The sequence below is a fragment of the Neospora caninum genome, chromosome IX (assembly GCF_000208865.1).
Source record: "Neospora caninum Liverpool complete genome, chromosome IX".
Lineage (NCBI taxonomy): Eukaryota > Apicomplexa > Conoidasida > Eucoccidiorida > Sarcocystidae > Neospora > Neospora caninum.
In genome coordinates, this window is record NC_018390.1 from 2,855,747 (window position 1) to 2,869,246 (window position 13,500).

At 50.6% G+C, this 13,500-nt stretch overlaps 2 protein-coding genes across 2 annotated transcripts; one reads left to right on the top strand and one right to left on the bottom strand.

The window, feature by feature from the left end:
• Nucleotides 1–4,590: 4,590 nt before the first annotated feature.
• NCLIV_041940 (glyceraldehyde 3-phosphate dehydrogenase, related) lies at nucleotides 4,591–6,039 on the bottom strand (the record flags this gene model as incomplete). The annotated part of the gene is made up of 2 exons (XM_003881103.1): nucleotides 4,591–5,532; nucleotides 5,959–6,039. The coding sequence occupies 2 exons, from the start codon at nucleotides 6,037–6,039 to the stop codon at nucleotides 4,591–4,593; spliced, it is 1,023 nt and encodes a 340-aa protein (XP_003881152.1).
• An 802-nt stretch (nucleotides 6,040–6,841) lies between these two features.
• Nucleotides 6,842–8,644, top strand: NCLIV_041950 (conserved hypothetical protein; the record flags this gene model as incomplete). The annotated part of the gene is made up of 1 exon (XM_003881104.1): nucleotides 6,842–8,644. The coding sequence occupies one exon, from the start codon at nucleotides 6,842–6,844 to the stop codon at nucleotides 8,642–8,644; it is 1,803 nt and encodes a 600-aa protein (XP_003881153.1).
• Between the last annotated feature and the right edge of the window lie 4,856 nt (nucleotides 8,645–13,500).

Consider the following 13,500-nt stretch of genomic DNA (forward strand, 5'->3'; position numbering starts at 1 on the left):
GTGAACAGGAAAACAGACTCCCTAAGGAGGTTAAATGCCCAAACGGAGCAAACAACTGAACTTGCGTACTGAGTCAATCCTCTTTTCGCGACCTTCTCACACACGAGCGCGAATTCACATGCAGCAGGCTACGTTTCCGGGTCTGACGGCCTGCCACGAAACGCAACTGGAAACAAGAAGAGAACGACCTTGTCCTACGTAATAAAGACTGGGAAAGCCTCGAGTGGGAAAAAGAACATTTTGAAATCAAAAAATGGCAATCGCAACTCCCAAATCGGCGGGCCAGATGTTGCCCGGAGGGAAGCTTCGCCGGCTAATTCCCCTTCCCTTTCTTGGCGACGGAAAAAGAATGGGAACGACGACAAGTCTTTAGTCAACTCAGACCTCAGAAAAGGGCACGTTAAAAGAAAATGCGCGTCCTTCATTCAGGTTTCTCCGCAGCTGCGCTGGACTGGTGGACCAGGAATATCCGACACGGTCCGCTCAAGGAACATACACACATAAATACGAATATTTTCGAAGGGATAGCGACAAGAGAGTGCGAAAGAAAGGAGCAAATCGTGCGCGTCTCTTGAGAGTAAGGTTTTTTCCCATGAAAATTCTCCAGACACCGGAAGGTGAAGGTGTCGCTTGTCCGGAAATTTTGCCGGGCAGAAAGATGGCCCGTCAACACCCCCGCCAAAAAAATACGTAACTTGCAGCGAGCAGGTCGAGTCGGCAGTGGTGATCTTGAAACGAAATAACCGGAAGCAAGAAAGAACAATTGAGAGAAGAAAAGACTGTGCGAATAGAAAAGATAATAACGCTTTCTCACTCTCCGAAGAGGCTCTCAATATTCCGACTAAACCGCTCACATTCCTCGGAAAGTGAAGTGTGATCCTCGCCCGCTTCTTGCGCACGCGCGCGCGAAGGACGTCTTGTGTCTCACTGGGAATAGCGGTTTTCGACAATGCGCAACATACACTAACATACATATTTGCATGTGCGTATGCATATTTCTACACGTATATATGGACACACATTCATATACGCATGACAATACTTATACATAGCCGTTGAACGTGGTGGTCACATCCTGTTCATCGTTATTCCCTCTTCTTTGGCTCGTAATGCCAGGACTCTCAATCGGTCCCCCCGACGGGTCCCCAAAAAAGGCAGAGGAACCGTTGAACCTCCGGCACTCTGGTAGAACAGAATGGGAAATTTCCCCGGTTTTCTTCGTGGCAAGCCGGGTGGATTTGTCCCACAGCAACCGGAAACGATACAGAAACGTGACTCTCCTCCGCCACTACGCGCGGCAAGTCGCTTTTCCTGTAATTTCTGCGAAGCTGCCCGGTACGAGGGGCCTATCAACACAACGAGCGGATAGCCTGACACAATTACATGTTTCTCCATGGAGCGCACACATACTCTAGGAACAAGAGAAGCAGAGGGCGCGTTGTCGCTTCTTTGCTTTCTCTGAGAGATGCATCCGCCGTGCGCTTAATAACAGAGGAGACCTCCCCGTGTGGCAGGCGACAATCTCGTTATTTATCGTTTGAACGTGGATGCCCTAGACATGTCAGCAGTCAGACAGGTCGCGACTGAAAATGCATAGGATGCCTTTAAAATAGTTCACACTATAACACTGAGGAAAAAGGGGGTACTCAGCAGCATAGATCTACAAACTACGGGTGTGTGAAGAGGGCAGGCACATATCACCGGCGGGAGGCCTTGCTTTGTCGAAAATGTCTAGTCTGCGAGATGAAACCAGCATCATCTTCATCATTGTTCAAGATAGTCAACTTATGATGAGAGGACTCGTGGAAGAGAATAGCCGTTAAGCGGGATGGCGACAACAGAACATATTTTGGCATGCTCGCGATGAAAACGTCGTCGCCGCATGAGAGTGACGGCAAAACTGAGCTTCCCCAGAAGGTAGATATCCGTAGCATTACGGATATGAATTTGACGACTGTCTGCCTCTTTTTGGGTGCTACAAATAGCAAAGGCGCCATAGCAAAGAACGTCCACTTGTTGCCCAGAAGCGAATTCCTGTGCAATACTCTTTCTTCTACGCCTCCTGCCCTCCTCAACCCAGCAAAAGGTGCTGCGAAAGACAGCTCGAGAGAAGTGAGAAGCAGGACTTGTGCGTCGTTGTTGGGTTATAGGGAGACGATGCACCCATCATTATACGTAGATTTGCCTACCTCTCGGGAGAAAGTTCTCCGGAAAGATCGATGACTCTCCCCTGGAGAACCAAGGACTTGCTTATGTTGGTTTGCTTATGCTGAGAGACTTGAAGCATAAACAGAGACTTTTGCACGGCACTTTGCGTACACCCGTATCTCGATACTGTGAAATCGGCATCAGCAAGAAATCTTCTCAAACACTCTGTATCAAGGGGGGTAATGATGCCTCTCTTTCTTTGTAGCATCGATGCGTTCACCAAAAGCAGCACAGTCTTCAAACTACACCAGTTTTAACGATTCCACGGGTTGTCTGTTTGGGCATGCCTCCTCTACTGTCACCGAGGGGTTGACAGAATGTGTCGTTGAACCCCGACTGAGCCAGCACCAAGTGTGAACGTTGTGCGAGATCAGGAAGAATCTCCGGAGAGGTGTGAGAAGAAACGGTTCTTGACAAGACTCCGCATGCTCATAGCCACGCAAAGGAGTTGCAGGATCTAATGCTGCTTGGAGAGGAAAGAGCTGACAGTCACTGTATTGTAACAATTGTTCCCCAGACGGTGCGATTGACTCTCTGTGAGTCAGTGTTGCAGCTCTTCGTCGTCCTTGCAGGTGAGGGTAGAAACAAAACTGCCATACCATGATGCATTTGTGACAGATCCTGACGCTTGTGCGCTGTTTACAACGGGGCCTTGGACCATCGATGCCAGAACTGCAAGATGTGCCGTGCAAAACCCACGATTACCCCATGCGGATGCCTCCCGATACAGAGGCGAGCACGCAAACAGCCTGCCTGCCAATGGCAGCTCACGTGAAAGAGGGTTGGTGAGGTCGCCACCGAACCACCTTTATCCGGGATCCCATCCATGGTATTTGGAGACATGTAATGCAGCTGCAGTCCCGGATGAGTCTTCAGTATATAAATGCTGTCGCAGAAGGCCGCTTCACTCCTCTGGGATGTAAAAGTCCAGTACGACATTGCCACGATTTTGTGACGTAAAATATTCCAGAAAGTCTACCGACGTCGTACTTAATCAACTGAAGTGACACCACAAAGAAGTTACCGTATCCTCCGTACAATGCCGGAATTAAGGCAAGAAAGACCCCGGAGGTGGAAGTTAAGCGTCCATGGAACGAAGTACTAAGGAACTTCCGTATCAACATTGGGTTTGAGATCTCGCCGTACACGAGAAAACATAAATAGATTCTCGTATCATCTGCGAAAAGCAGACACCTAAAGCATCAAAGCTGAACTTTTTTGATCTGCTGGGTGCACCAACTGAAGATCCGGATCGTTCAACTGCGAGCTATTAGCCTCAAGTACCATACGTGCTGTGCCACCTTCGACTGCAATTCCAGGCAGTTCCAATCAACTTTGGCCGCGGCCGTACTGGTTTCCGGAACACGAGGCCAGTGCGAACTTGCGTGCAGTAACTCTACCATCACTAGGGCAGGAACAGCAACTACATAAAGAGTCCAACGCGTAGATGACGGCCTTCCGTGCTCTACACAGGCAGCGGTCACCTTACCGCCGGCATCTTGTCTTTTTCACTTGGTCCGTTGACCAGCAAACTGCTACAAAATTTCTGCTTGTTCCGACGCCACTGTAGCGAAAATATCCGGTATCTTAACTTACATGATCGACATCCATAGCTCAAGACGCTGACAGGCAAACTGGTTCCCTTCCCTGCATGTGACAGTAGAACCTCCCCTTTATACTGTCACCAAAGGGGATCTAACGTAAACACTTCGAACGGGAAACGGATTGCAACCATGCAGGGTCGATGAGGTACTAAGCGTTGCGGTGATACATACGGCACGGCAAGAAGCTCTCATGCCTAAGCATTTGTGGAATACGTGGGGGGGGGGGGGGGCAAAGACAACTACGCACAGTCCGAAGCCCCTTCATGGATACATTACTTGTTTTCAGGCCACCATGGAACCGAGTGCTACTTACTACTGCCGAAACTCCTGCATTACGAGCTACATCTAACGTGTTGGCTACTTGAGTCCTACATCCTCAACCTCTAGCTGTCCACAAAATGGTATCAAACTTGTGCGGAACGTTACGAATAGCTTCGAGAGTGAGAAAGCCAGGTTTCTGTGTTCTCAGCAGTATCTTAAAGGACGTCTTCGTCTTCTCTACGAAACGTTAGTTTTGCTGATTTAACACTGCGTGCTCGTGTTTCTTCAGATCATACCGGAGCCACTGGTTGACGTCACAGTACTGAACCCGTTAGGAACACAAAAAAAAAAACGGGGCGTACTATCAGTTCACAAGAACTTGACACGCAGCAGCAGTGGCCAGACCCGTGCACTACACAGCGTAAAGATCCAAAACTTTCCATTCAGGCGTCAGTACGGTTGATATTATGCGTATATAATTTCGCATTCCTCGCGAATTTCCACGCGAAAATTCAGTTTACGCGCCGTCCTGGACGGACATGTAGTGCGCCAGCTCAACGAGGCGGTTGGAGTATCCCCACTCGTTGTCATACCAGGACACGAGCTTGACGAACGTGTCGTTGAGCATGATACCGGCGCCAATATCAAAGACGGAGGAGAACTTGCAGTGGATGAAGTCGGAGGAGACGACCTCTTCGTCAGTGTAGCTCACAATGCCCTTCATGGGTCCGGACGCAGCTGCCTCCTTCACAGCGGCAACAATGTCCTCGTATTTGGCGGGCTTCGCCAGCTTGCAGGTCAGATCGACAACGGAAACGTCGGCGACTGGTACACGGAAAGCCATACCAGTCAATTTGCCGTTGAGGGACGGGATAATCTTACCCACGGCCTTCGCTGCACCAGTGGAGGCAGGGATGATGTTAACTCCTGCCGAGCGGCCAGCACGCCAGTCCTTGCCTCCCTTGGAGGGACCGTCGACCGTCAGTTGGTTCGCGGTCATGGCATGGACGGTGGTCATCAGACCCTCAACGATGCCGAACTTGTCGTGGACGATCTTCGCCAGGGGAGCCAAGCAGTTGGTCGTGCAAGAGGCGTTCGACACAATAACATCGCTCGACTTGTAGTGGCCGTTGTTCACACCCATCACGAACATGGGGGTATCGTCCTTGGGTGGAGCCGACATGATGACCTTCTTCGCTCCGTTGGTCAAGTGAGCCTGAGCCTTCTCCTTGGTGAGGAAGATACCGGTGGACTCGCAAATGTAGTGGACGCCAGCCTGGCCCCAAGGAATGGCAGTCGGCTCCTTCTCGTTGAAAACGGTCACAGATTTGCCGTTGACGACGAGCTTGCCGTCCTTGTGGCCGACTTCACCGGGGTAGTGGCCATGAACGGAGTCATATCTCAGAAGGTAGACCATGTAGTCCAGGGACATGAACGGATCGTTGATCGCCAAGACTTCCTGAATTCGCGAAAGGCAAGATCACACAAACCAAACACACGGCGACACACGTATTCAACACACTCTTCCTTCTGCCCGCGGCGGAGGAACGAAGGCATCCGTCACCACAAATGGGCATTTCGCTTGCACAAGCAACAATGCCTTCGAACCAGCCGTCGCTCGCGACACAAAAAACCGGCACTTTGACTCCGAACCAGCAACCGGCCAGTTGACCGCCACGATCCCCACGCGTGCAGTAACGGGAAGAATACTCGAGCTTCCACGAAACAGCTCTAGGTTCACGAATTTCCTCGCCACGTCCGGTGCACTAAACGTGCCTACCGGCAGGTGCAACAGCCCTCTCGCGCGCAGCTCCCAAAAACGAATTTCTTGACTCACAAGGCGAGAGTGGCACGAACGGGTACAAAACTCGGTGGGAAAGCTTACCACATCGCCGTGTTCCATCGCAGCACGGAACACCAGACGACCAATACGGCCGAAACCGTTAATGCCCAACTTGCACACCATCTTGGAAAAGGTATCGAGCAGATCCGAGAAGAAAACAAAAGATCGAAATGGTGACGTTCCCAATTCACGGAATGATTGATTATACCAGTTCCCCGCCGTGTAAGGCAGCGCTGATGCGATCCCCCGGTAGCAGAGAGTGAGACGCACACACCGCGGATGCCTCTGCAGAATCCGCAGTCAATGCGCTTCCCGCAAACCTCCAGGACGATGGCGCACCCTCGGCCAAAAAAACGTTCTCTCGTTGGTGCACATGGGGCGGTTGGCACCGTGGGGGTGGAGCGTGCGCGATGCTCCGTATACTCGAAGCGTGGTTCAGCCTGCCGCGCGGTGGAGGTGCGGAGAATGGCAGCGCTGAACCGCGGACTTCCTAGCGTCAGCAGGCATCGCACGCGCCAAGAGTGTCGCAACTCTCAACGCCGCCGCGTGAGAACCAGTACTGGCACCCGTTTGTGGCACGTATCCGCAGCTGCCTGCTGCATGCTCGGCAACTATGCGCAAAACAGCAGTCCAGATCGCTGTCCGGCAGGAGGGCGGCCAGGCACGTGAAAAACCGTGTCTTGATGCTGTGTACTTGTGGAAAGGAAAATGAACAGCCAGACGCTGGCGGTAGCAACACAATTTAGGGTGCCGCCAAGAGTGTTCTCTCCTCCGGTTAAAGGCCTGTCTTTGCATTTTTCCGCCGTTTGTTTGTTGGCAACGGCTTCCACAAAGGTGTAAGACAAGCACCTCCAGAAAGGGGGAATTTCCCCTGTCCACTCCGTCTCGCTGTAACTTACCATGCAAAGAAAGTAACAAAGTTACCATGACATCGCAAATACCTGCCGCTACCCGCGCCGCTCCCAGTATCCGTCCTCAGGGTGTCCCTCTTGGAGAGGTTTCTCGGCCAACACACGAGCAGGACGCTTGGTTATGTCGCGTGTTCACTCGTGCTCTTCTCCATTGTTTTTGGAGTTCCTCGAATTCTGCGTTCCAGCGTACTCTTCGAGATCGTATCAAAAGCAAGAATCGATTTCGGGAAAAGTGTGAAGCTCTGGGACAATGCCTTATGCGCATAGGCGGCGCAGCCGCCGCAGCCACATTGAAACCGCTGCAGCATCCAGCCTTCATGGCTGCTGTCGTCGACGTCGGCAGCCACGAGTTTTTCCGGAGATTTATGTTTGAAAGCGGCAATGCTGACTCTCTGCCTCACGACCTAGATGAGGACCTGAGTTTTACGAGCTCTGCCGCTCAGCCGAAATATGGAGCGCGCCGTTTGTTCGCAGTGCCGTATGTAACTCTCCGTGATTCAAGCAGAGGCGATGCCGTCGTTCACCTTCGTCTTGACAACGTGGAAAAAGAGCGTCCAGAAGCGGATACTGATTGTGGAACATGTATCGTGCAATCCTGTGATGCGGAGGACCGGGTCCACCAACGAAGTCGGGAAAATGAGGATATCCCGTTTTCAGATCTGACTCTGGGTCAGCTGCAGGAGCTGGTCGGTCATGGCCAACTGTATCTGTCAGTGGTTGAACAGCAGCTGCGGAATTTCTGGACCTTCGCGCCTCATATCAAACTGCTATTACAGCAGCATGCACAGAGCTCTCAACAAATTTCAGGCACGGATAAGCCAGCAGCCGTTTCGAACGAAACAGCACAGACCGGGATGGCCGAGGAGAGGGGGGTGAAAGCAGAAGTATCCGGCAGTGGCGGCTTGTCTGATGTTCTTCGGTGCCTACACTGCGTCAACGACACGGGGCTAACACCTGAAGCAGTTTTAGGCCTTCGCCGCTCGCACCAACAAACGGAAAGAGCGGATGACCACGATGCTTGTCCAGGAGTCGCATGCGGCGCCTCAGGAGGCCTGCAAACATGTGATCAACACAAAGGGCCTGGAGGTGCTGATGGTGAAATGACCGTTATTTCCGGTAACGGGCGTAGCCTCATCCCACAGAATCTGTCGACAAATGAAAATCTCCCTTGTTTTTCTGTTCGGCACGTGCAGCCGCACTCGACCGGACACAACGAGATTGGCCATCCGTCCGGTTTTCCTCGTCGCCCGCGGGAATCTGTTTCCCAGCCGGACGTTCCACCGATGTCTTCTAGTCCGGAGAGCTGGAGACATCGACCCGTTGTATCCCTGGCGGAGCTTGGAGATTTGTCTGCGCTAGAGCGGGAACCTGGGGGTCGAACGACGCAAAAAGACACACAGTGGCGTAGGAAGGCACCGGCGTCAGGGGAGCTTGAAGCCGGGGGCAACATCGGAGGCGTAATGGTGAGAACAACGACTGAACCTTCAGTGCTGTCTGTCGACTCAAGCTCGGACGCTGCCGAAAAGCCGGGAAACAAGGTATCCCGAGTAACAGATGGGAATGGGCCAAATACAGATGAGGCGGCGACCGAGGCGAGTCGTGATGAGCGGGCAGTTATCGCAGGAGGCAAGGAATTGGAGGAAATATGTGATGCAGTTTACTTAGAGTCATTGAGGCTGCAGGAACTGGTTGCATTCTATGAAGATTTTGCAGCAGAATGTTTACAGCGCCAGGGTTTGGAGTATGGAGCTGCTCGTTCCGGAAATAACGAATGTGACCGGTCGAAAGGGCTTGGGAGGTCGACGGATTATACATAACATGTTCATGAGATTTAAAGCGTTCGTCTACCGCGTGATTCCATCAACAACGATAAATCTCTTGAAAGACAAAAAACCTAAGTAAGCTGAAGAACCTGTATTTACATGGAATCTTCCGAACCCCCAATATAGGTTGGTAGAAAGAAGTTACCATATCCTCCGTACAAAGCCGGCATTAAGAACATAAAGATCTTAGCTAGACCATGTATTGTTATTGTCACATTGTAAGTAGATATTGTCTCTGTACAAATGATCCGCGATCCAGAACTGTATAACTCAAATCGAATACACAGAGACTCCTAGGTACTATAATGTCTCTGTTTATTCGATTTGAGTTATACAGTTCTGGATCGCGGACCATCTGTAGGGTTGAACTGTGGGTTAGTTTCAATGCCCAAGGCTGAAAGACATTTGTCCGTACTTTCAGTTCCTTGTCAATGCTTTCTACAACCACTTCAGGTCAAACTGACTATTTCAGCGCACATTCGTGACACACACGATGCGTCCTGATTGTTTCTGGCGTGCCAGGAATCAATAAGCGATTTACAGGTCGCCCAGCCTCTTCGAAGAAGGGGAGGCGTCTGCCGTAGTCCAGTCGTTGAGAGGGACCGTCTACATCACATGCTTATTATCTGAGGACGGCAATGCAGTTTTCCTGTGCTCCTAGGCGGAAGGAAGCCAACTTACTGTAGTGAAGATGATCCCGAATCAACGGAACTCCGCCCACTCGAACCCTTCTTTCAACGAGGGAAGTTTTTCTTCAGGCAGCTGTGCAGCACACACCTGGGTTCTAACAGGAAGCATAGCAACGCTGTCCCTTCTAGGTGGTAAAGAAACTGCAATATCGTGAGGCCACGAACAATCGTGCCACAAATCCACGTACTGGCAGGGAGAAGCTCACATCTGCGAGCAACAGACAAGCGGACGGCAGTATTCCTCCGGAAGTTCCTTGGCAGAAAGAAAGATCTAAGAAGCTGAGTGAGACCCGTGGTGGGCTAGCCTGGCAATTCGGTTCTGGCGGTTCCATGTTGACAGTCTGCTTGAGCTGTGGCTTACCGATGGCATCGCGGTTGCACGGTGTATCGGTAGCGGTCCCGCAAAATCGTTTTGAACCCAGCTGCAACTCCGTGAGCTGTGGACTGTCTTGTAAAAAACAAGGCTGCAGATCGTTTAGTACAGAATGACAAGTCACCTACACGTTCTATCCTGTCTTGTGCATGCTAGTCGATCTGCAGAGCTTGCCATCGTGCCGTAAGGATCGAGGCCAGACCGTGTATGCTTTTAAAAGCCTAGATGCACGTGCTCGTCAGCTGTATATTTTATGCATTTGCCTATGTGCTCTTACGTAGCAGTAATGTTAACGAGCATAGAAGATCCACCAAACCTGAGTTGGCACTGTCCTGGTGTAATTTTAGTCTATTCTCTCAGGCAGTTTTCGCGGGAAACTTTACCTGGGGACTATATATTCTACGAGGCGGAGTACTGGCTTAGATCTTGACTGATATGGTTTACCAGATTCATGTTCTATTGTGTTAGCAGACCATAGTTAGGATGGTAACCGCTGTGGCAATAGAACCAATTGAACGCATGAGCCCAAACCACTAGTGCATAATCTGAGTCGCTTTTCGTTGAAATCGTAAGTAGGACGTTTCAACAGTTTAACCTGGCATTATTATCCTCAACCACGCAGTGGTCTGGCTGATGTTATCCACCAGCCGCTGTAACACGAAGCGTACTGGATACCGTTGTATGACAAGCAGTCCGCTGAAGATCAGCTTCCATGGTCTCGCTGTATCACATTTTTAGCTTCGATATCCACCGGCTGCATTTTGTGAGTTTTTGTGTCCTTTGATCGACATATCTCGAAGACTCTCTAACTTTGGAGTTGTACGTATTTACCACCATTTTGAAATTCTGGTTAAACCCATATTTACTGTGTAGACCCACTTGTGTTTAATGCATCCTTTAATAGCAACTGGTGTGGGATGCCGTCGTGACTATACTCCTCCCTCGAATTCCGTATTTCGTAAGCATTCATTGATTGTATTTATGAAACATGGTTAGTTCACCTAGCGAACGCGATCCAGTCCTTAGCTACTACGGAGCAGCTATGTACCTTATGTAACACCCGGACAATATGTTGTTTCGTGTAGTACACTGTTGAATCGTTTATTCATTTAGCAGAAAGTTACATCCGTATTAAGGTGCGGCGTCCCCACCATATAAACTGTCTGCCTATGCGGTGGCGGGATTAGCGTTCTTGAGGAGAGCCGACAAGTACAATCATTGAATAGCTGGTTCAGTAATTGTGATATGTTGTACCGGGTTGAGCGTGATCTATCAAGTGCGACAGTATAGCACTGCCTTAATCAGACTTATTTACAGACGCACCGCTCTATAGCGCGTAATACATTGTCGCGTATTTTTATCCCATCGAGGATGGCACCAAATTAATGGACACGAGCTGATTGAATCTGTTGAGCTGCCCAAGAGTTGCCTATTATTTCTCTACTAAGAGGTCGTTAGCATGCTTTGGTTCCGTGGATACCCCCGTCCCCCCTGTTGGCCCATTGCCCCATGAGGTGATTGCTGAGTCGGCCTCTGTTGGTCTAAAAATGAAAGAAAAGTCCGACGATTCGAAGCGGAACTGGGTAGTTCATGCTTTGAATTTAGGTGCAAGAGGATCACAATTCGAGAAATGCAATTGCAAAAGACGCAGTCAGCTTTTAGGGGCGTTGGGAGATGAGAACGTGAGGGGTGAAATAAGATCTCAAGGAACAACAGACCTGCACAGTAAGTGTAAAAGAAGGATGCGGATTGGGGCAAGGGTGTGCAATGAGTTCGGGACGCGGATGAATCGGAATGACCATTACTGCTCGACTAGCGGACCGCCACTCCTCAGTCACAGGGGACAGCTGAAGCAAGAGCTCTAACGGGGCCTGAGTAGAGGACATACAAGCAAGAAAGACCAGGAGGCTTACTTCTCGTAGCTGAGTTTCCCTTTGCCCTCAACAAACAAGAGGCGGACGGAAGTGGAGAATCTTCCTCGGGGAGTCCAGCGGCTCTACGCATAGTTCGCTCACTCGTAGTTTCTTGGTTCCACGCAAGTGAAAAGTCTTGTGAACAGCCGCTCGAGAAGCAGCAGATTTCTGGTTTCTCTTGATGGCGAAAGAAGTGACTTCTTCATGAGAAGAAACATTTTCCTGTTCAGTATAGACAGGATGAGGAAAGTGAACTCTCAGTCTGACCCAAAGAATCCGTAAACTGAGAAAGGTGGGCGACTGGAGCGACGTCAAACTTTGCCACTTTCTCTCCTCTCCAATACACATGACGTGCTGGATTTGTACACGGAACAGCCTTGTGTGCCTGAGCAATGTGAACACAAATGTGAGACGCTCGTGTCGCTGGCCTTACCTGTTGCGCTGACAGCAATAATCCGTGATCGAGCAAGGCCCTCCACTGCGCCCCCCCCCTCCTCTGGTGCCCGGTTTGTACGGAGCATCCGGGAGTATTTTGTTTGTATACGCACGTATCAAGTGATCAGAGACATTTCCAAAATTGTCTATTCCTACAGCGTCCCTGATAGGCTCGCGCTCATCTCGAGCATCTATTGCAAATGACCCCCTCCTTAGATGACTCAGTTCCGTCCGTTCAAGGCGGTCAATGGCTCACTACACGTTCCGTTTCCTCGACATACTCCTGGCCTCTTGGTGCTCACGAAACAAAATGAGACTCTCCGGTTGCAATGGAAATGGGATAACTACGAAGAGGGTAAATAGCAGTACAGATGGCTTGCGACGAGGAAACCCTACACAGTATGAGGACATTAATATCTTACTACCGGTTACTGGAGTATTGTGGAAAATGAATACAAGGATGCTTGTGTCCGCGCCTTTTTTTCTGCTGCAGTTCCCAGGCTGCTTTTTCGCGTGGTCGGAAGGTTGGTGACCTGTAGAAAGAACAGTCACCCACCCCATCTCTTGTGATCAGCAAGCTTCTGAAAAGGGTGAGCAACAAGAGGCTGCCCGATACCATAGCGGTAGCCGTACGCGAGAATCGCCGAGATTGTTTCTGGGACTGTTAAGTTGGCAAAGCCGACGGCGCGACGAAAAGACGACGTCTTGCTCGTTAAGCTCCATTACAGTTCAACAGGCAGAATGTATGCGTTGAAAACATATCACGCACAGGAAGTGTTTCTATCGCCGTACTTTCCAGAATGATTAGCGATCTACAGAGGTGGCGAGATGACTCACCAGCTCTCCGGAGGTCGAGTTGCGTAAGTGGGGCTGGACTGCAGCTTTACACAATGGTGTGGAAACATGTGAATTGGTCACGTAGCTTTTCCAGTGTTCCTATTTTTGATGCTGTCTGGGTGACCCTCACCAGGCTCCCTTACACATACACGGCGAAACATTACGGTCGCTAGTACGAACCCCGTGACGAAACGAAGGAAACGGCTGCCTAGCGCAGCAGCAAACAGGAACAAGGACATCTAGTGGGGTGCCGAAGCGATTCTCAACCTCCACCAGCAAACCTCTCACCCCCGCCCGATACACACGCACACAAAACGTGGAGGGGAACAATTTGCGGGCGGCTGTGTGTGTGCACCGCTTGCTGGCAGAAAGCCAGCTCCTTCTGGGTGGAAGGATGTGCCTTAAAAGTCGAAATTGTGGATGTATGGCCGTGAGTAGCTAATTTTCACCGTTTTCCCTTTTTTCTGAAGCTGGAAATGCCTTCGATTGAGCATATTCCCCGCTTTACATTCTGCGCAACGTGGAGGCAGGATGCTGAATTACGGGGCTGTTCGGAGCACGAGATTGCCCCAGTAGTTTCCAGCTGGCCAGGTCGATGCCCAG